Below are 23,384 nucleotides of genomic sequence, written 5' to 3' on the forward strand. Positions count from 1 at the left end.
TAAAGGTCAACACCTACCATATTGAAAGCCTTATTTGTTCACACGTGAATGTGTTCGAATAGAATTAATTAAATTGAACAAAGGAGTGCTCGAAACGTTTATCTGTTGTTCATTGAAGAGAAGTTAGAACGCGGTCTCGACAGTAACTCGAAAATGTAATAGTAACTCGAAATGGTAAAGAGTTGTTATTAAAGGGATCTTAACAGTTAAGGCGCACTAAGGTGGCTATTAAGGGTCGAATCGAGTAAAGTTGAAGCGTGAGGCGAACGGTTATGAGAAGTTACAATTTAGAGTCACGTAACAAGCATAGTGGATAGCGGTTATCCCCTAGTGGCGTACATGCATGAAATTAACCGTTCTTGATTGGCTCTATAAATACAAGAGCTACGTACCTTCACAGGGGTCGGAAAACTCATACTAAAACTATACTCTCAATCACTCTCTGCCTACGCATATGGCTTTCTTGCACGGAATTGTTTTTGGGTATGATTCCTTCTCGACCATTTTTCCGTTTTCTTTTTAGGAGTAGTATTAGTGTAGTTCGTTCTTCTTATTTCTTTTGATTACGTAGTTCTAGCATTCTGGCATTGTAATTCCTGTTAATTATGCAAGTGAACCATGATCTGTATTGCAAATGTATCTATCGTTCATGCTGTTTATTTAAGGATTTACTTTCATGAATATTATTACTTGTTAATCGTTGATGAATATTTAGAAACAAGTAGCTTTTAAATCTTTCTGCTCCATCTCGTGGTACTTCAAATATCTCAAAACGAAACATACCTAAATTGAAACGTGTGTCGTGCTAGTCCGAATAAAAAGAATCCATAAAACGAGTTTCACCGTAAATAAATTGGCACGCCCGGTGGGACCCGTTTAAGTCAAACATAATTGGACTAGTTTTAGGTATGCATGTTGCATGAGACTTAGGAGTGGAAGAACCATGTCTACATCTAATAATCAGAGAGAAACAAACACGAACAATAATAATCACGTAGATGTAGAACAAGCAAACCCTAACCCCGATAATGTGACCAATGTGACCAACACTTGATATCTCTAATACTAAATTTTTTATTGTTTATATTTTTAAAATATTTTATCTTCGATTAATATATACGACTATCACCAACAAATCATTGATATCTCTAATACTAAATTTGATCACCTAAAATAAATGGTTGAATGTGAATATTATTTATAAAAAAATACAATTAAGAGAAAAGACTCTATTAAAGATGGTCAATTAAATTTTTTAATAGAATAAAGTCAGGAAATATTTTATGAAAATAACATAGTTAAAAAAAATTAATAAACTACCATCCTATTATAAAGTTAACCGTTGACTTTCTCCTTCATCATTACTTTCTTTTACCATTTTTTTAATATTTTTTTATTCCTTTAAAACAACGAAGAGACACAAGTGTCTTACTGAGAAAAGAAGCATTTGTAAGTCAAACACGGAATCAATTTTATGCAGCTAGCTTATATTCAACAACATTTTGATAACTGCTAATAACGTAGGCAGTGATGAAACATTAGCCATTCGATTTTCCCATTTTCACACTTTCTCCAACGGTTCACTCTATAAATATATCCCATGTGTGGGAAGTGAAACCAATTAACACAACACAAAAAATTATCACGCAAAAATAGAGGCTACGAATTGCGATGGCTCAAGTGAGGAACAAGCAAGTGGTTCTGAGGGACTATGTGACAGGTTCTCCTAAGGAATCCGACATGAACATAGTTGAAGGAACAATAGAGTTGAAGCTTCCAGAAGGTTCCAATGATGTGCTTCTAAAAAACCTCTACCTATCATGTGATCCTTACATGGTGGCCCTCATGAGAAAGATAGCTCCCGAGGGAATTCACACCTACACACCTGGCTCTGTAAGTCATCAATTTTTCTCGCTCTCACTTTCTTATCTTTTCCTTTTAATATTTAATTCTCTTGCTATATATATAAGCTATCTCACCATGTATCGGTTTGGTGGTTGACTTGGTGTTTCCAACGTAAATAATTTTTGATCAGCAAAAATAATATTTCATAAGTACATACTAACTTTTGGTTGCCAAATTAGGAAGATTGTGTGGATTATGTCCATATATGAATTAAAAAAATGTTAGCAAACAAAAATATCAACATATTTTAATAATCTTTCATGGAATTAATTCACTGTACCTTTCTCCTGAATCTGTTTTCTCTTGAAGCCTCTTTATTATGAGTAAGTCTTCTCAAAGTTTGTGCACAACAACTCATTCAACCTTGAGACCCTCCATAATAATAATAAAAGGGGAGAAATAAGAGGAAATAGGAAGAAAAGAAAACTGTGTCAACGTGAATGAGCCATATACTTTCTAAGTTGCTATGTAATTTTATTGGCCTTATTATAAAGGAAGTGAAAGGAGACAAAATAAAGGAATAGTGAAAGGAGACAAAATAAAGGAAATGAAACAGAAGAAAGACTTTGTCATGCCCTCATGTAAACATGCATTACATGATAGAAAATGATACCATGTTTGTTTTATTTACAATATATTTTTCATTGTCTTTTAATTGAAATTAAAATTAATGCATGAACATCAATTGAACTACTCTTAGTAACTATCAATAGATGTACATATAAAAAAATATTGGGACTCTTGCAACTTCTAAATTATTTGTTCTGCACAAATATAAAGAAATTGAAATATAGTTGTATGGAAGATGTAAAAGTCCAAACTCAATAAGAAAGGTAACTAGACCAACATTCAAGTTGATAGGTAAATTTAAGCTTAGTTCATTGCTTACAAATAACTTACATAAACAAGCTATATTGTATTGGGTTTTGTCACTATTGGTTTAATATTGTTTCTGCATTTCAGAGGGAACATCATTGCAATACTACTAATTTTTCATAATAGCACAATTAAGAAACAAACATTTTAATTAATTATGAAAGATATATCTCATAATTTTAACATACCTTAAGACTTTACTTGTAAATATAGAACCATACTGCAAGAGAAAGTAATTACAAATTAAAAAGGAACTTCCACTTTTCAAAATGCGAATTTAAGCTAATGTTGCAAATCAATGTATTGCTAACCTTAAATCCAAAGATAAATTAATTAGGTAGAATTAGATTGTTCAATGCAACAACAAACTAGTTTAGCCACATTAAATCATAGTAACCTAGACAATGACCCAAAATCTCAGAGCTTAAGATCAATCCTTTCTACCCAGTAATATATGTGTTAAACTTTTTACAAACATATATACTCATAATTGTATGCACATATCAAACGAATTACCAAACAAATGAAAAAAAAAACAGAAATCCTATATTAGAGAATAAATCAAAGATAAGAAGAAATATATTGACAAATCAGAGATAAAACAAAAATAAAACACATACAATAAACTAACCAAGGAGAGAACGGGAGAGGGAGAAGGAGAGAGAGCATGAACAACAAAGTGATGGTGAATTTCTCTAAAAGAAAATTTGAAATAGTAAGCTTTCTTCTTTTAAAATTCTTTTTTCATAAGATATTTTTAAACTATTTTTAATTTTAAAAGGTTGCACTCAATTGTCGGAACTCAAAAAATTTCGATCTTATCCACAGATGATCTTGACATCCATTTGAAAATTTTATCGGTGTAGGAATGCCTGAAAATCAGACTAATCTTTCACTAATAGTTTTTGAAAAAAAGGTTCTAAGGAGTTGTCATGGATATTTTATTCAAAACATTGAAAAAAGGAAAAGATTTTCAAAAAGTAATAATGGTCTTCATAGTTAGAGTTAGGTTCGGGGATCGATTACGTGTGGGACAAGTATTAAGTACCCCACATCGCCCTAATTCGGTACCTTATGACAATTTTAGCATAATTGTGAACAATATTTAAATATTTACCTCTTTTATTAGACATTCACATACTTAATATCCACATGATTGCGAGTTGTTTTGGGATAACGATATTTGTGACACCCTTACTACCCCAACACATATATAAATATAATCATATAAATAATCTAAAGAATAAAATTTTTAACGTTGGTAAAAGGGTTCACATAAAACCTTCATATTCATTTATCAATAACCAACATAATAATTGAAAATAAAACTTGAAAGTTTACGAATTGTTTTCAAAATCATATTTACAATTCCAAATCCATATAAAATCTATGTCCTAAAAATCCTCTGCCCCGATGTCACAATATCAAAGCATACCCACAATTCAACTGTTGGCATTCTAGATGTCACTCGTAACCGGATCTTCCTCACCTAAAACATCCACAATTTATACGGTGAGAAAAGAAAATATCTACATGCAAAGTACATACAACAACATCATATAATGAAATCATAATTCATATATATACAAGCATGTATCATAATTTATCAATCCATCACAATCCACACAATTTTACGATTAACAATATCATTTCCACATCCATAATTCAAGCCAATCTTACAATTAACACTATGCCAAGACCTCGCCACATCTGACACAAGTGATACAGGTTAATTGCCTCACTCAACCCACACCATACTAGGGTTCATTTCATCCCTGATCATCCAGGAGTACGCTCGTCCCTGAAGCATCACCTACCCAGGATTCGTATCATCCCTGATCATTCAAGAGTACGCTCGTCCCTGAAGCATGAGTGTGAGGAACCACAATCACATTACAATCCATACAGTCTCTTGCAATTAACCCTATGTCAGGGCTGCCATAATCGACATAAGTGGTGTGTGTTAACTGTCTTACTCATCCCATACCATGCTAGGGTCACGCCCTCCCTGTAGCACCACTTACCCAGGAGCCGTGCCATCCCTAGTCATTAGTGTGAGGAAACACATCGCAACCACATTCTTAATCATGTCCATACAACATCTCATCTCATATCACGATTTCATATCACATACACAATTCCATATTACATACTCAACAGATAAGTCTAACAAAATAAGGGTTTACACATCCCTCAAGCAATTCACATCTAGATCATCAATTCTTATTAAATAATATAACAATAACATTCATAAATTAATATAATAAATAATAGAATTATCAATTTAATATAATTTTAACATAAATAGTAAAATCCCCAATTGTCCCAAAACCTAGCTCACAGACACTTTTCTACAATTTCGTTCTCTTTCTCAGATCATCATTCTTACAAATTATTAGCATATTTATAATCCGCAACACATACAGAATCTAATGGGATCCTCAATTCCTCAAACAGAAATCATCCAATTTTCACAACCTAACTTACAAGCACTTTTCTATAATTTCGTTCTCTCTCCCAGAGCATCATTTTTACAAATTAAACATATATTCGTAGTCCTAAATATATACAGAATCACATAAGACAATTAATTCTCCAAACAGAAATAATTATAAAATTATTCATAACCCTAAGGGCTCTTCCTCTACCCAATTCCCTCATGTAACTCTATATATAAATAATCCACTTTTCCCCCGTACCTGGATAAATCGGAATTAGGGCATAACCTCCTCCTTTCTTTCCTTAAACAAGGACCGGGACTAAAACTGGGGCAGAACCTCATCCTCTGAGTTCCTCTTGGTCTTCAAAGAGAAGAAGAGGAAAGAAGAGCATAAGAGAGAAGGAAGAGAAGGTGTGTCAAAATGAGAGAAATGATGGCCTATTTATAGGAATTCTGGCTCACCTACCGGAATGGCCTGTACTGAAAGCGGAACGGCCTGTACTGAAAGCGGAACGGCCCGTTCCGGAACCTTCATGTATACACAAAATTTTCCACTAGAACGGCCCGTTCCAACTAAAATATTTTAAGCATTTTTCTTATTCCGGAACGGCCTGTTTCACTTTGGGAACGGCCCGTTCTAGAACAACCCAAATACGCAAAATTTCTACTTTGGAACGACCCGTTCTGCTACTTAAAAATGGGTTCATTTTCATCATTTGGAACGGCCCGTTCCGGGCTACTGATCCACCTTAATTGGGCCCTTGGCCCAGTGAAAATTGGGCTGTTACAATATTATGAACAAATCAATTAAATAAAGAGAGAGAAGAAATTGATAAAAACACCTTTGAAACAAGCTTTATAGAAATAAATATTCAATCTTAGTACAAAGGTGGATTTTGGCAGTCTTTTGCCCTATAGAGACCTCACAAAACACTCAAGAAAAGTCTAAAGAGAGAGAAGAGAGAGTTTTTGTCAAGGATAGTCAATTGAACCATGTGTATCGAAGCACCTGCCTCATAAACGCTTAAATAGACCTCTAAGGGCGTGGAACGACCATCCCTAAGCTTGGAACGACTGTTTTGGCCCATGCTTTTACACATGTAATGGGCCTTGGGAATGACTCGTTCCCAATTAGGATTGAAAGCCAATTTTTCAGTTGGAAATGACCGTTCTAGGTTTGGGAATGGTTGTTCTGAGCCTAAAATTAGGGTTTCAAGGTTCTTGGGCCTTATAGTGTTGTCCTAGACTATTTAGATGCTTTGTTGGACCTTCGAGTGTTTGGACGAAATATGGTGTCTCTACCAATAAAAGTATAAAAAAAATACATGTTTAGAAATATTCCCTTTGAATTGAAAGTAAATATAAATAAATTTTAATCAACTTTACGTTTTAAATATTATTATCTCTAAATTATCTTTTATTTAATTAAAAATATTATTTTTAATATGTACAAATGTAGAAACGAAATATATATATATATATATATATATATATATATATATATATATATATATATATATGAATGTATTTTGATTAATATTATCTCTAAAATATCTTTTATTCTTTTATATGTGTAAAATACATTTTGATTAATTTATGTTTTTTATATATAATAGGAAAAGAAAAGTTTATTGGGTGTAGTCAAAAGGCTTGGGACAAGAATCCTTTGATTGGGTTCATTTTATATGGTTTTGTCTTGTTACTGTGATTAATTTTGGATTTGAGTGCATCTCAAAATTTCTAGAACTCAAGTCACTTTAAAATATTTTTATTTTCTAAAATTAAAAATAAGAAATTAAATTAAACATATTTTTAAATTAAAATTCAAAAATAAAAAATAATAATATTTAAACATACCATTAAAGATTAATTATTTGTACTGACTATTAAGATAATAACAAATAAATAATAAACTTTAATGACTAATATTTATTAACTAAAAAATCATGTACTTTATAATTGATTTAGTGACAATTATATTATTGTCATTATAAAATTGTTACTAAAAGTTACTTTTGTGGGATAGATTGGTTTTGACACACAAAAGGTGTACTACCTGCTTTAATTTATGTTGGTTAATACAAAATCACTTTAAAGTCCTTTCACATTTTTTATATGTTATATTTTTAGAAATTAATTTTGATTCTTGTTGTTGTAATTTTAGATAAATGTTTGCATGCTTGGTCCAACTTCGAATAATTGGTTAAGTAAAAGATTAATTTTGAATTGAAGTTACTTTTCATAACTTTTGTGTTGGATAAAAAATTTATATGAACTTTTATTGTTAACTTGCTTTAAGAATAAAATAATTAAGCACAATTCAATTTGTTCATGACAATTGGGTCTCATAATTTCGCATGTTTACCATCTGGAGAATTGATCCTAATTTCATTCAATACTCAAGATATTAATTAATTTGCTTAAAATGGAAAGAGATTCCTTCTTTTATTGTTCTATGTTGTCATAAAAATAATCATTTACCCATAAAAAAGTCAAAATGATAATAAGGAAATATATTATAAAGGATCAAACTATTGTGATACTTAAAAAATTAAAAGTGTAATTAACTTTATTTATTTTAGAAAATGGTTCAACAATGACAATCCCATTGTTCAATGCATAATTGGGGGCTACTAATATAATGTATATATGCCATGGTTCCGATGTATCTACTTTAATTAAAGACATTAATCAAAATGTTATTTGTAGTGTAGTTTTAATTACAAATGTGTGAGTTTAACTGGTATGTGTATGCAGCCATTAGCAGGGTATGGGGTGTCAAAAGTCCTAGAATCTGGACACTCAGATTATAAGAAAGGTGACTTAGTGTGGGGATTTACAAAATGGGAAGAATTCAGCTTGGTCTCTCCAACTTTACTTTTCAAGATTGAGCACACTGATGTCCCACTCTCATATTATACTGGTATACTTGGTATGTATTCATCAAACACAATTTATGTTGATTTCTATTGAATCATGCACCTGATATCAATATGATATGCAAGCCTCAATCTATTTTGCTTATGTTTGTTTGATAAGTATATAATATACATTTTCAAAATGAATCTAATTAGCATTGTTGCGTTGTTTTCTCACATATTATTATGCCTTATACCCATGCTAGTTTCTTCTTTGATCACAGGTATGCCAGGAATGACTGCTTATGCTGGTTTCTTTGAATTAGGCTCTCCAAAGAAAGGAGAGAATGTTTTTGTTTCAGCTGCCTCTGGTGCAGTTGGACAACTTGTTGGTCAATTTGCAAAATTGACTGGTTGTTATGTGGTTGGAAGTGCTGGAAGTAAAGAGAAGGTATATTCTAATAATTATCATTATATGTGTTTGCATGAATGATAAATTAGAATCAACATTTTGTCTTTTATCTTGTTATATAAGGTACTATTATTTGAATTAGCCTAAATATTTTACCTATTATCTAGCTTAGATAATATTATTTGTTAATTATAAATTCCTTGGTGGTGAAAACTTTGAGATATATACTTTCTGTGATTTTCAAGATGTAGAATTCAACTACATGGTAATTTTATTGTTATTATTATTATGGTGATGAAGCAAACATATATATCAAATATTAGTTGCGTTTTATGATGTTTTGCACATATCAAAAAATTGTATCATCATGGTACTTTGTTGAAGTTTGATTGCAAATGTATCTTATTGTGTAACCAATCTAACCTTTGCTCCTCCACTTTACCCAAAAATAGACTTTAAACTTTTATCAAGAGATTTTCGTCATACATAAATAATAGTAGACTAATTAGCAAGACATAAATTCCTTTTTTTTTATTATATTTCTTGCCAACAAAATTATCTAGTTTTTCTTTCATTTGAATGTGTTTTTTTTTTTTTTTTTTTCCAAACAGGTGGATCTTTTGAAGAACAAATTAGGATTTAATGAAGCCTTTAACTATAAAGAAGAGTCAGACCTTGATGCAACTTTGAAAAAGTTAGTATTTAATAGTATCGTGATAGATAAGTTTTTATTAAATTTGTGCATGTATACAATATACATTGGTGACCATGGATATCAATTTATATATCAGATACTTTCCAGAAGGCATTGACATTTACTTTGAGAATGTTGGGGGCAAGACACTTGATGCAGTACTCCTGAATATGAGGGTCCACGGTCGTATACCTATTTGTGGAATGGTCTCACAATATAATCTTACACAACCTGAAGGTGTAACAAATTTGCCAAATATCATATTTAAGCGGGTTCGCATGGAAGCATTTTTTGTAAATGATTTCTATCACTTATATCCCAAGTTTTTGGAGTTTCTCTTACCTTATATTAAAGAAGGAAAGATTTTGTATTTGGAAGACTTAGCCGAGGGACTTGAGAATGGCCCTAAAGCCTTGGTTGGCCTCTTTAGTGGTCGCAATGTTGGTAAACAAGTGCTAGTTGTTGCTCATGACTAAATGCAGATAATTTAAGTTCTTGTTCTATTCTTGTGTTGAATATTCAAGCCTCATGGTGTGGCTTTTACAATCATCATTTTGATTGTGGTAGTACTTGGCTTGTTCTATTTGCTCGTTTATTTATTTTGTTTAAGCACGTTGAACAGACCTTGATTTTTTTTTGGCAATAGTGAACATTTGTGTTTTTTGATGTTGTAAACATTAGGTCTATAAATATTTTTGTTTATTGAAAATTCATCTCCTCTCTTTGAGAAATATTCCTAAATTATTAAAAGTATATTTTCGACTGGTGTTCTTTTATTTAGGGATTCTTCGCTACACAAGTTTGATTTGACGAGCTGGCATATCTTGGGAAAAAAGTGCATCAAATTAATTTACTAATTTAGTGGGTCATTTTCGATAATGCATTGTGTGTTTCAACCTTGGGAATTTTGTTCTATGTTGCTTTTCTTGGGAATGGTTTTGAATTTTGTTAATGTCACTTGTCCCCAATTATATTGGTATATGTGTGTGTGTTCGTTAAAGCATATAAGTTTTGTCTTGTGTGAACCCTTTAACCTAAAACATATTATTCTTTAATTTATCTATCAGAATTACAATGAAGACAATAAAGTTCAAAACTAATGCATACTACTCTAACCTTCTAGCATAGGCTAACTTTAGCAATTCAAAACATTATTCCTTTAATTATAAATAAAAGCAGAAATTAGGATAAGTTTTTAAACCTAAACTCCTTCGGAGAAAAGGTTCATATCGCCATTTTTCTAAAGAACACTTTAATAATCAAAGCGACATAGATAAAGAAAATAATTAGCCATTCCCAATGGCCTTTACAATATTTCTAACATAAGGAAAACCAACAACTGAAAAATCAAATTAAAAGTCCTCACTTCAACCTTGATGTCACAATATGTCTTAAATCAAACCCATAAGTATGAAAAGAAGCCTTAACACTAATAACGATGTCGAATGCTATCAAATAAAACTAGGTTTCTCCTCAAAAAATTATTTGGAGTGTAGGGAACAACCTATGTCATCTTTACAGAGTTCATAATTCATAAGAACTTGAATTTTATCAAGAATTAGAGACAGAGATTTTTATCGAACACTTTATGAACAATAATTATAAACTAAAATTTAAACTCTACAAAATCACGAATTTGAAAATCTAATCGTATAAAATATCAATTCAAGTTCTGATTATTGTATTAAAAAAAATATAATCTAAATTCCAACATTTAATGTTTAATTCAAATTAAAGAATGAAGAATACAATCGTGCTCTATGAAAACTTTATGAAGACAAATTTGTTTCATATTGTTCCAATATGAATTGAATCCAATTCGGTGTTCTAAAATTAATTCAAATTAGTTTTTTTCTTCAATTAATCAAAAATAAAATCCATAATGATGAATTTAATTCAAAATTAATTGAAGAACAAAAATAAGAGAAAGAAGGAATATGGATTTGAGAGAATTTTATCACATAATCGAAAACTTAAATCAATTAAGAGAACTTAGCCGCACATCTCCATCATTGTCCAGACACAAATTTGTTCCACTAGTGGAAAAAAGACTTTTATAATTGGTTATTTTTAACTTTTAAAATCGGTTCCGTAACCAATCTTAAAAGAGCCGATTTTAAAAAGCTAGACTTTTAAAATCGGTTATCAACCGATCTTAAAAGTGCATTTTTAAGATTGATTGTTTCATAACCAATCTTAAAAGTCCCAACTAAGGTTTTTAAGATCGGTTATGGCATAACCGATCTTAAAAGTGGTGAAGTTTTTTTTGAATGTTTGACTTGTTTTGGGAGCGTCTCCGAACAAAACTTGCAAATGAATAAATACTAGGCAGTTCAGATGTTTTCAATTAACCAAAATATCTATATTTTTTACGTTACTTCTCAATGAACCAAATTGCATACAAATGAGAAGAGATGATAAATATCAACCATATATATAATCAAATAGTTTAGCCATATATATATACATGTAATACATAAATGGACGACATTGTTCAATGAAATGTAAGTCCTAACTAGTTAAAGCAATACTATAAAAACATAATCGCAAACTAGTTAATGTAATGGTTGATAAAAAATGTGGCCCATTAATTGCTCCCTAATGGTGTTTATGTCTTCTAGCGGTAATGGTGATCGATCTATAAATATCTGTTAAGAAAATTTAGAACAATTAGTAATAATTCATAAAATATATAAAATAAGAACTCAAAAGAAAAACTTTCAAAATTGTAAAACTTACTTCAATCCACCTAGATACTATTTGTGAATCGATAATAGTATGCATTGTCTTCATTACATAGTATCCACACTCATAGTTTCCTTTTTGTTTATGAGACTACAAAAAGAATATAAAATCAATTTCAATATTAATAGTAATTCAAAACAAAATTACTTAAAAAATATCATTGTTAGAATTAAAATCTTACTTTAGGAGAGACTCAACTCATTTTTTTCTTAAACTTTGAACCCTTAAGTATATGATATCCTTTCATGACGCTAATGATAAAATGACATTATGATTATAATTTAAATTCAAATGTAATGATAATCAATAAAAGAAAGTAGATGTTTTCAAACAACTTACTTATCTAATAATTGTCTAAAGTCCACAGGAGGAGGTTTATGCAACAAGCAAATGCATACAACTATGTTGTCCATAGGATAAATAACTAGAAGCTGCCAATGAACACTACATTAAGAAATTATTAGTGATAGAAAATAGTTTTTATAAAAAAATTATAATCAATTATATAAAAGTAGATTTACTCAGAAAAGTAAGGGGCCAAATAAACTTTTTTATTTGAGTCAAACATCCAATTTTGAATGTAAACTTGTATTTCTTTAGCCTTGTTCCCACTTTTTTGGATTGACTAAGGTTCCAAAAATCCATATATGTGATCATTTCCCTTATCCAAAAATCAAGTATGTCAAATACAAAGACTTATACAAATAATGAAAGTTCAACGTTAGCTAATTCATAGAACAAAATATCATAAATGATTTTTTTTTTTTAATTTCAAGTTTTCAAAAACTAATATCAGAAATCTACTTATCATGTAGTTTAGGTTTCTAATTAAAAAAATAAGCACCTAATTAATTGAAAACATTCAAATAATTTAAGAATTAGTGGAGTAATCTGACTATATATAATGATGTGATTAATAATGCATGATTAATGATAGTATTAAAAAGACAACCTAAACTAAAAGTCGATAAAAATTATATATATATATATATATATATAGCTTCAGTTAACAATATTTATCTAGATGTTGACAAAATAGCTTGTCATTTTGGTATAACATCAGGGAATAAGCTACCAGCCTACAACTATAAACAGAATTTAATTGACTTCAACTACTAATGATGGAACTAAGGGTATACTTATTTACGGCATAGTCTCAATCATTGCTGATGCAATTCATCTTTGATGAATCAAAGGCTAGCTACAGTCTTGCATAGTAACAGGCCACTGGCAGCCTAAAGAATATTAGATGCAAAGAGAATTAAATAACAGATATACAGTAAATGAATTTCAACTTGAAAAATTATAATGATCCCACTGAAAAACGTCCACCTAGGTTCCACCTGGTATGTTAACCAGGCACATTAAACCAATACTATACATACTAGTACAAGAAACAAGCCTTTGTATATTTATTTTTTTAAAGGATTTTAAGAGAAGAAAACGATTGTAGGAGAAAAAGAAAAATATTGAGATTCAGGAATAGGCAACAGTATATATTATTAATAACAATATATATTATTAGTAAGAATGGGTAGTTGTCTTTCTTTTAATTATAGAAACCAAATTATAAAATGTGTGATGTGGTTTCAGGTGAAAAAATGTTTGATTAAAAATGGAAACCAAATGGGGGACGTTGGGCGGAGAATATTAGTGGCACTTTTATCAGTACTCTTTCAACTTTCAGATTTTAATTAAAGCGAATATAGGATAGATTAAATTCTGAAATTAGTCTTTTGAATTGTGAGTTAAATATTTTAATCTATGAATTTTAAAAATCTCCATTAGTCTCTGACTATGCATACACATCACTCACTTTAGTCCTTCTTGATGCAAAATGACAATGGAAAATAAGGTTAAAAAATAATTAAAATGAAGTCTAAGGTTACCATCTCACTCACATACATTTTTTTTGTTACTGTTATTAATAGACAATTGTCCATATTTTATGAGATATTGAGATGGCTTGACCCAGTTGAATATTTCTTATTTCAATATCCTCTGTAACTTGGTTAATGATTTTCTCATTATTGTTTTATTGTGACAATATCTCATTCATTTTAATTTTCAGATTACAATGATTAATTGGACAGAATATTTATGCAATTTCCTAGAGATGATCAATATTCCTGAACTACAGCACTGTGAAGCAACTATAAAACGAGGACATTATGGCCTTGAAGATGCCAGTGTTAAACTAGAAATCTTATGCAATTTGGTCAATCGAGTAGTTGGATCTGCAATTTTCAGGGAGAAGTTAGATGTGATCATTGAACAGCGGCAGGCACTTGGGGCCACTAGAAGGGAAGAAGCACCGGAAAAAGCTAGGAGGAGAAGAGAAGAAAATGAGCGGTTGAAAGCTGAAGCAGAAAGCAATGGATATGTGAATGGGCATCATATGAACGGTGCAAATGTCCTTACAAACAATATTCATGGTATACAAAATGGAGAGGCACAAAATGGTGATGTGGGAGAGGAAAGTAAGATAAAGATAGAATCTGATGCAGTGGTAAGGTGAAAATGAGGGAGGAATCAGGAAGAGAGAGGATGAGGGAAGCAGAGAGAATAAGAGAGAGAGAGTGCTGAGTAATATTCTTCTTATCTTTCATTGCTCAATCATTACAACTATATAGAATGGAATATTGCAATAACAGAAAATGGGTAAAGGGCCCACATGACACACAAATAACCTCACGCATATAAGTGAGGGAAATTCTCAAAACTGTCTAATCAAGTAACTTGGCAGGTTTCCTAACCACTCTGTCACTAATACGTGAGGTTCCCCCAATGACTTGCTCTTTGGTACTTCTTGCCTCAGCTTTGCCCGCATCAATTCCCTGCTCTTCAAAAACCACCTTGTCCTCAAGGTGAAAGTCAGGAAAATCCTTGGTGAACTCGTGCAGTGGTTCCCACGTTGCGTCCCCTGGACCCTGGTGCTGCCAACGGATCAGGAGTTGGGGAACAGCAGTGCCATTGTGTAAGACGCGACGAGTGTCTAGGACTTCAGCAGGGAGTAACAGAGGACAGGACCCCAAGAAATCAGCCGGAAGTGGATTGGATGCGGGTTTAGGATCCCCCAAGCAACGTTTCAGCAGAGAAACATGAAAAACGTTGTGGATTTTGGCCTCCGGTGGTAGATTCAATCTATACGCCACAGGTCCAATACGGTCAAGGATTTGGAAGGGACCGTAAAAACGTTTGGATAACTTGTGGGACTGACGATGAGCAAGTGTCGATTGCCGATAGGGCTGCAGCTTAAGAAAGACCCAATCGTGGACAGCAAATGCTTGGTCAGTGCGGTGAGCATCAGCTTGATTCTTCATTCGCAGCTGAGCGCGATCCAGATTGGACTTGAGCTGTTTAAGAATGAGAGTGCGGGTGGTCAGCAAGTCATCAATCGAAGCAACTGCTGTGGAACCCTGTAGATAATCTCGCAAGGATGGGGGTGGTCGGCCAAACACCGCCTAGAAGGGAGTCATCTTAATAGAGGAATGCCACGATGTATTATAATGCCACTCAGCCCAAGGTAAGAACTGCAGCCATAAACGAGGTTGGTCTGCTACAAAACTCCGCAGATATGTTTCAAGGCATCGATTAAGCACCTCGGTTTGGCCGTCGGTTTGGGGGTGGTAAGCACTGCTGTGAGCGAGTTTGGTACCCTGTAGCTTGAAGAGAGTCTGCCAGAAGGTACTCATGAAAACAGGGTCACGATCGGAGATGAGTGTGGAAGGAAACCCATGGAGGCGGATAATGTCACGCACAAAAACCTCAGCAACACTTGGCGCAGTGAAGGAAGTGGGTAATGCCGAAAAATGAGCATGCTTAGATAACCGATCAACCACCACTAAGATTGTCGTTTTTCCGGACGAAGGGGGAAGATGGGTTATGAAGTCCATAGAGATAGAGTCCCATATATTGCCCGGAATCGGGAGTGGCTGCAACAGTCCTTGGGGAGATGTATTAAATGGTTTGATTGCTTGACAAACTGAACACGCATTGACATAAGCCTGAACATCCTTGCGCATATTGGGCCAGTAGAAGATGGAGGAGAGTCGGGCAAGGGTGCGTTGAGCACCAGCATGGCCACCAGTAGGTGAATCGTGAAACTCCGACAAAAGTAATGGATGGAATGAAGAGTCTTTCGGAACCAGTATGCGACCCTTATGTAGAATGAGGCCTTCTGATACGGATAACGAAGGGTGTGCCGCTGGGTTTGCAGAAACATCAGTTAACAAAGCTGCCGATTGAGGATTTGAGGCATAGAAATGCTTGAGGGCATCCAGAATTGCCGCAGTGGGCTTGGTGGTCTGTATATGAGCAAACGAAGGGCTGGGGATGCGTGAGAGAGCATCAGCAGGAGTGTTCTGCGAACCCGGTTTGTAAGAGATGGTGAAATCATAACCAAGCAACTTAGCCAGCCAACGTTGCTGTGCCGGTGTTTGCACTGTTTGACTGATCATTGTGCGAAGGCTTTGGTGATCTGTCTGGATTTCAAAACGACGGCCCAACAGATACTGTCTCCACTTATGAATTGCCTCCGTAATGGCATACATCTCACGATCGTAGGCTGAAGCTAATTGCAACTTGGGACTGAGGCCTTTGCTGAAATAAGCAATGGGGTGCCCTTTTTGAAGAAGGACAGCACCTACCCCACTACCAGATGCGTCTGTTTGCAGGACAAACGGGGAGTCGAAGTCAGGCAATTTAAGTACCGGGGTGTTCATTAAGGCCGATTTAAGTGAGTGGAAAGCTTGGTCAGCCTCTGGTCCCCACAGAAAAGCATCCTTGCGCAACAGATGAGTCAATGGGGCTGCTATGGAGGCAAAGTTGGCAACAAAGCGTCTATAGTACCCGGCAAGGCCCAAGAATCCGCGGAGCTGCTTGATTGAGCGTGGCACAGGCCAATCATGGATAGCAGAGATTTTGCCAGGATCAACAGATACACCCATGGAGGAGACAATGTGGCCCAAGTAAGTTAATGTGTGGTTGGCAAATTCACACTTGGATAATTTGACATGTAGCGAATTGTCCTGCAAAAGCTGTAATACATGCTGCAAGTGGCCTAGGTGAGTAGTGAAATCAGTGCTGTATATGAGAATATCGTCAAAGAACACAAGGACGTAACGACGTAAAATATGTTTGAAAATTGCATTCATAAGTGCTTGAAAAGTAGAGGGGGCATTAGACAAACCAAACGGCATCACCAAGAACTCATAATGGCCTTCGTGAGTACGAAAGGCTGTTTTGGCCACATCATTTGGATGAACCCGCACTTGATGATATGCGGATCGAATGTCAAGCTTGGAGAAAATAGTGGCACCATGAAGTTCATCCAATAGCTCATCGACGGTCGGAATCGGGAATCGATCTTTGACCGTGACCGTGTTCAATGCACGGTAGTCTACGCAAAAGCGCCAAGTACCGTCCTTCTTTTTGATGAGGAGGGCAGGAGAGGAAAAAGGGCTTTGGCTATGGCGGATGACACCAGCAGCAAGCATCTCGGCAATGAGTTTCTCTATCTCTGATTTTTGGAAATGTGGGTATCGATAAGGGCGCACATTGACTGGTGCAGTGCCGGGGAGGAGGGGGATTTGGTGGTCGATTGGGCGTGGAGGGGGAAGGGAGGTGGGAGCTGTAAACAGGGAAGGGAATTGGTTGAGTAGGGTGGTTATCTCGGGGGGATGGGAATGGGGCGAAGGAGGAGGGGTGGTGTTGGTGATTTGAAGGTGGAAGTAGGAGGCAATGCTGTTGGTGTCTACGCAGCGTTTTAGTTGGCTGCAAGTGATGGCTGACAGGGAAGGATGTGTTTGGCCCTCAAGTCGAATGGAAGACCCCTTGTAGTGAAATTCCATGTAAAGGGATTTGTAATCAAAAAGGACTGGGCCCAAATCTGCCAACCATTGTACCCCAAGAACGATATCAGCTCCATAGATAGGGAGGATTAGTAGATCCACCCTAAAGGTTTCAGGGCCCATTAATATGGGGACATTGGAGCAATGGCCCACACACCCTAGAGAATCTCCATTACCTACTGTCACTTTCAGGTGAGGTGATGGACATGCAACCAGGCCCAAGTGAGATACCAATCGGGTTTGAATGAAGTTATGGGTCGACCCCCCATCAATTAGGATAGTAACCGGGTGACCATTGACCCGACCCGAAATTTTCAAAGTCGAAGGAAGAGACTGCCCCGTCAAAGCGTGGAAGGAAATTGTGGGTGTGGGTTCCGATTCCGGTGAGTCCGGGTCAGGTGGTTCCTCCGGTGTGCACGGCTCAGACAACACCGGTGACAATGGATCCTCCGAATCAGCTAGAAGACAGAGGAATTGAGCAGGTTTGCAACGGTGGCCTGCGACGAACTTCTCGTCGCAATTGAAGCAGAGATTCTTGGAGCGACGTTCAGCCATCTCCTCGGGTGTTAATCGCTTGATCGGGAGCGATGGTGGCCGTGAGATCTGCGATGCAGCAATAGAAGTCGCAGGGCGGTGCAGAGGAGGAGGGCGTGAGAAATGAGGGCGCGACAGGGACGCGCGTGTGGCGGCGAGCTTATCCTCAACCAACTTCGCCATACCAACAGCATCAGAGAGAGATTGAGGCTTGAGGAGAAGTAACTCACGCTTGATTTCTTCTTTTAGGCCGGAGATGAAGCAGTTCAAGAGGTTATCGTTGGACAGTCCCAGTGTGCGGTTGGAAATGCTCTCGAACTCCGTCATGAAAGCCGTGACGGTGGTGGTTTGTCGAAGCTTGTAGAGATGGGCTTCATAGTTCTGGAATGAGGATGGGCCAAATCTGCTTGTGATGTCGGAGGAAAAGGACTCCCAAGTGGTTAAGAGATCCATTGAGTGCATCCAGGCAAACCACTGCAAGGCAACTCCGGTCATGTAGAAGGAAGCAATCTGGAGCCGTTGCTCCTCGGGTGTTTGATGGTACTCGAAGAAGCGCTCAATTTGGAAGAGCCATTCAAGAACACCGTCGCCGGAGAAGAGGGGAATTTCGAGCTTGGGTAGGCGGAGGTTACGGTCGGTGGGGAAGCCAGTGGATGTTGGTAGGGGAAGGAGTGGTTTGTGTTTTTCCAGACGATTGCATTTCAACAGCAAATCCTGGAGTATGGTTTGTTGGGTCTGGGCATTTTTTTGGATGGTTTGGCAAGTGTCGGAGAGTTGGTTAATGGCGGTGGTGTGAGAGAGAAGATGATCGGAAAGGGTGGAAATCTGGGCAGAGGTGGAGGAGTGCTGTTCAGTGAGTTTGGTGAGAGCTTCTTCAATGGTTTTGGAGCGGGTATGCATGTTGTCAGTCATGGAGTAAGCCTAATGAAAGCACCAATGATGCAGTGGTAAGGTGAAAATGAGGGAGGAATCAGGAAGAGAGAGGATGAGGGAAGCAGAGAGAATAAGAGAGAGAGAGTGCTGAGTAATATTCTTCTTATCTTTCATTGCTCAATCATTACAACTATATAGAATGGAATATTGCAATAACAGAAAATGGGTAAAGGGCCCACATGGCACACAAATAACCTCACGCATATAAGTGAGGGAAATTCTCAAAACTGTCTAATCAAGTAACTTGGCAGGTTTCCTAACCACTCTGTCACTAATACGTGAGGTTCCCCCAATGACTTGCTCTTTGGTACTTCTTGCCTCAGCTTTGCCCGCATCAGAATCATCTGGGCAAAACGATCCATCGGGTGGAAGGTTAGATTTTATCACATGTGCTGTTTTTGCTTGCCAATATGTATCTACAAAATTCCTTCTATTTGGTGGATATTACATTTCATTTTATTTCCTTCTAAATATTAATTTGTATTTTGCAGTGGGATCAACCATTTAAATCCTGCTTCAAAAGAGACACCTAAGAAGCTAAATTCAGAGCTGAAAGAACCAATGGAAAATGGAAAAGAATTATCCAGAAAGGGATCACCAAAACAATTGAAGGGTGATAAGAATCCATCAGAGAAGAATAGTGAAGAACAGAGGGTGCTGCCTATCTCCTTGTTTAGATTGTTGTCTATTCATTAAAGTTAGGAACTATAATGGAAGATTTTTAAAATTTCAGGGACTAAAATGTCTAACCCTATGTATCTGGATGACTAATTTAGAGGTTTCTTATAAAAAGATATAAACCTGCATGAGTTAGGAGGCACAGTAGGTGGTCGGATTGCAGTCACGTGGAAGCCACATTGCAATAAATGCCTGTTCCAGAAAGACTGAAAATGCTTAGTGTTAAAATGCCTTCATGATCAGCTCGTGAAGCTTTGGTTCAGCTTATTGCAGAAAAATAATCGTTTTTGTAACCATCACGATCCATATAGTTCTTTTCTTCAATTAAATAGCTGCACAGCATAATTACGAATCATTAAGTTTGATGTTTAAATGGAAGACATGCTTAGAAAAAACGAATAAGGAAATATAGCATGATAATTGAAGTAACAAAGCAAACTTGTAAGAACTGAACTAGATCAACCTAGTGATTTTTCAGAAGAGTTCTTACTAATATGTAAGAACATGTACATAACTGGAACAGACTACCAATGGGAATACAAGTGGCTACATTATCAAGTTTCAGAGTGCCTTATGTCATAAAAAATTATACTTATCAAGAAGAATTTTGCAACGTCTTCAACCCTCCTGCATCCCAAAAAATCAAAAAATTATGAAACCCATCATCTTGGGTTTAATAATCAATTTGGTGTATGGCCAAGTCAAAAAAACCCATCAAGCATGTATCTACTCTCCGAATAATAATTCAAACCAATATTGGGGAAAACACGCATCCATTCTATGGGTTTCCATTTCATTCTTCTTTATGACGAGGTTCATAATCCCAAAGGAATTATCCAAATGGGCCTCAAGTAACTAGGTAACGAAATATGTGTTTCGACCTCTTAGAGTCGTGGCTCGAAAAGAACCCTAACGTGGCAGGGTTCAAGCTATAATCAAACAACAACATACCTTTTGGGAGTTGACGAACTGGCGATGAACAACAACGATGAATGGCCAACGACCACGAATGAGAATGGTGGTGAATGGCTAGCTACAACGAACGACAACGGTGACACAAGAGCAAAGGAAACACAGAGGAACATGATGAAGGCGAACGAGAGAGAATGGAGAAAACAAATGAACGAGAGATAAACCTGCTGGGAGAAGGGAAGGTGCGAGACAGAGTACGAGTGAGAACGAAGGGGACTTTGCAAATTTGAGCGAGGTATTTAAAATCGGTTTATTGAGAACTGAAGGAACCGGTTTTGTATAGACCATACAAAATCAGTTTTTTGTAAACCGATTTTAAAAGATAAAGAGACTATATTTTTTAAGATCGGTTAAAATTTAATCGATTTTAAAAGGTCTTTTAAAATTAGTTAACTTTTAACCGATCTTAAAAATGGTAGCATTATTTATAAAAATGTCACCGTGTCTTTTTTAAAATCAGTCCTCTGTTAACTAATTTTAAAATCTTGTTCTTAAAAATATTTTTTGTACTAGTGTTCATAGAGAAGATGAAGCGTCTTGGCCAAAATAGGGAGGAATTCGTGAGAGAAAAGAAGAGAGTTGAAAGAAAATAAGAGAAGCTTCTAGAGCAAGAAACCTAAAATATGAAAAAATGAGTGTAAAGTGTACATAACAAGTCTTACAACCCCTATTAATTGAGAAATATAGTGGGTCTAATATGAGTAATTAAAGGCTTGACCAACTAAATCAACTAATTATATCACTAAACAAATCCTAACATTACTATTTAAAACCAAACAGAAAGTATTGCACAGGGTCGCAACCTTACAATGCATTTTTAGGTCTCTTAACAATTAAACTAGATTTTGCTCCCAATAGATAAGTTGTAGAACTCTCTTTTGTCTTTTCATAGACACCAAAAACGTCCAAATCCAATATTAGGTGCTTTAGATATAGCCTGTAAAAAAATAGTGTAAAAGTGGGTGAAAATCTGAAAATTGACTAAAAATTACAACAATCATGAAATAATACAACTATCATACATCTAAGTCAAAATATGAATATAAGACACGTACAAAGTTCAAAAAGGCCAAATAAATGCATACAAAGTTACTTACCAAAATGCACTATCAAATACCCCTACACTTAAGACCTTTGCACTTTGGGCCAAAACTCAAAGAAATAAAAACTAAAACTCAAAACCAAACAATGAGCAAAACTTCTCAAAACTTTCCAATGAATTCACAAATTTATAAGAAGAAGAAAGAATACAACATTCAAAGCATCAAGGCAAAACAACAATCCATGAACACATGCAACATTAAAAGCAAGCAAGGTGACAAGTCAAATTAAAGAATGATCCAAAAATGACAGAACCATCACAAGATAGTGTTTACTCTCATCTCTCAAGTGTTTTAGTGTGTATTTGCACTCAAGCACATCATGCAATACTAGTACTACCAAACTTTGATAAGCCCCTAATCTTATCAACTTGAAACACATGCAATTAAAGATCAATAGGACTTTTATTAGGTTGTAATGTGGTCAAGGTAAAAGTGGGATAAAATTGGGATTTCAAGGCTAAGAACCAAAGAGAAAAAGGGAGCAATGAGGAATAAGTAATGAGATAAGTATGAAAAATGCCCTAATGCTAAAACTAACCTCTCTCACTCACTCACTCTCTCTCTCTCTCTTTTCTCTTCCCACTTTATTATACTTTCATATATTTTTTCTTTTCATTTAATTTTTTTCTTTTTGATTTTGAATATATATATATATATATATATATATATATATATATATATTCAACTTTCTTTTTCTTTTGTTTCCTTTCTTTCGTTCTATTTTTTTTAATGCTTTTCCTTTTCCTTTTTTTTTCTTCAAGTTAATGTAAAAGAACACTCAACAAACATCTCATCATTGCATAAAGCATTGGAGTTACACCCCCACACTTATCTTAAACCCATTCCCGAAACAATTCCAAAGGTCCAATAATTCTTAAGGTTAGGGTATATCATAGTTTTTCACTTTTAGACCTTTAATGAGCTAAATCATCAAATGAAGGGTCCAAAATGGCTCAAAGGGGTTAACAAGTGGAAAAAATGTAAGGTAAGGCCATTTGGCTAGAAGCTTATAAAGAAGGAATGTCTATATCATATCAATAATGCATGTTAGACAAGGAATACCAAAGAGAGTCAAAGCGAAACCTAGCTAGAATAATAACAAGATGAATGAATCACACAAGAAAGAATATGGCATGAAAAAGATGTCCATCCATCAATTAAGGCTAAAAATCTTGCAAGGTATATAGTTCTACCATCAATGTTTCAAACTTTAATTTTCCAAATCAACTTACTGATAAATCATAATTTGATATGTATCTTTTCCTTTAATTTAGCTATTTTACATTCCAGTCATGGCTAATTATAGGATTTAGATAGATATGTGTGTTGTTAGGCCTAATTGGATAGTTGGGAATTATTATTCAAAATTTTCGCTGTTTTTG

General features: G+C 35.0%; 2 protein-coding genes across 5 annotated transcripts; one reads left to right on the top strand and one right to left on the bottom strand.

The window, feature by feature from the left end:
- Positions 1 to 1,474: 1,474 nt before the first annotated feature.
- On the top strand, positions 1,475 to 9,751 carry LOC109791975 (2-alkenal reductase (NADP(+)-dependent)). The gene is made up of 5 exons (XM_083070866.1): positions 1,475 to 1,893; positions 7,979 to 8,153; positions 8,364 to 8,530; positions 9,103 to 9,185; positions 9,283 to 9,751. The coding sequence occupies exons 1-5, from the start codon at positions 1,672 to 1,674 to the stop codon at positions 9,659 to 9,661; spliced, it is 1,026 nt and encodes a 341-aa protein (XP_082926992.1). The 5' UTR covers positions 1,475 to 1,671; the 3' UTR covers positions 9,662 to 9,751.
- A 1,847-nt stretch (positions 9,752 to 11,598) lies between these two features.
- On the bottom strand, positions 11,599 to 22,127 carry LOC114915377 (uncharacterized). 4 transcript variants are annotated; one of them, XR_003803352.2, is made up of 5 exons: positions 21,064 to 21,157; positions 20,879 to 20,960; positions 20,051 to 20,259; positions 11,925 to 12,020; positions 11,599 to 11,833 (listed from the first exon to the last, which is right to left on the bottom strand). XR_003803352.2 is itself a non-coding variant. In XM_083070867.1 (5 exons), exons 1-4 carry the CDS (start codon positions 21,185 to 21,187, stop codon positions 11,978 to 11,980), a joined length of 318 nt encoding a protein of 105 aa, XP_082926993.1. In that variant the 5' UTR covers positions 21,188 to 22,127; the 3' UTR covers positions 11,599 to 11,833; positions 11,925 to 11,977. The 4 variants fall into 4 exon arrangements, 1 of the variants encoding a protein (XP_082926993.1); XR_014432422.1 differs by having other exon boundaries at positions 20,879 to 20,956; positions 21,064 to 21,152; XM_083070867.1 differs by having other exon boundaries at positions 20,051 to 20,119; positions 21,064 to 22,127.
- Positions 22,128 to 23,384: the final 1,257 nt, after the last annotated feature.

Source organism: Cajanus cajan, chromosome 3, assembly GCF_000230855.2.
Source record: "Cajanus cajan strain Asha chromosome 3, NIPB_CcT2T_4, whole genome shotgun sequence".
In the NCBI taxonomy this organism is placed as follows: Eukaryota; Viridiplantae; Streptophyta; class Magnoliopsida; order Fabales; family Fabaceae; genus Cajanus; species Cajanus cajan.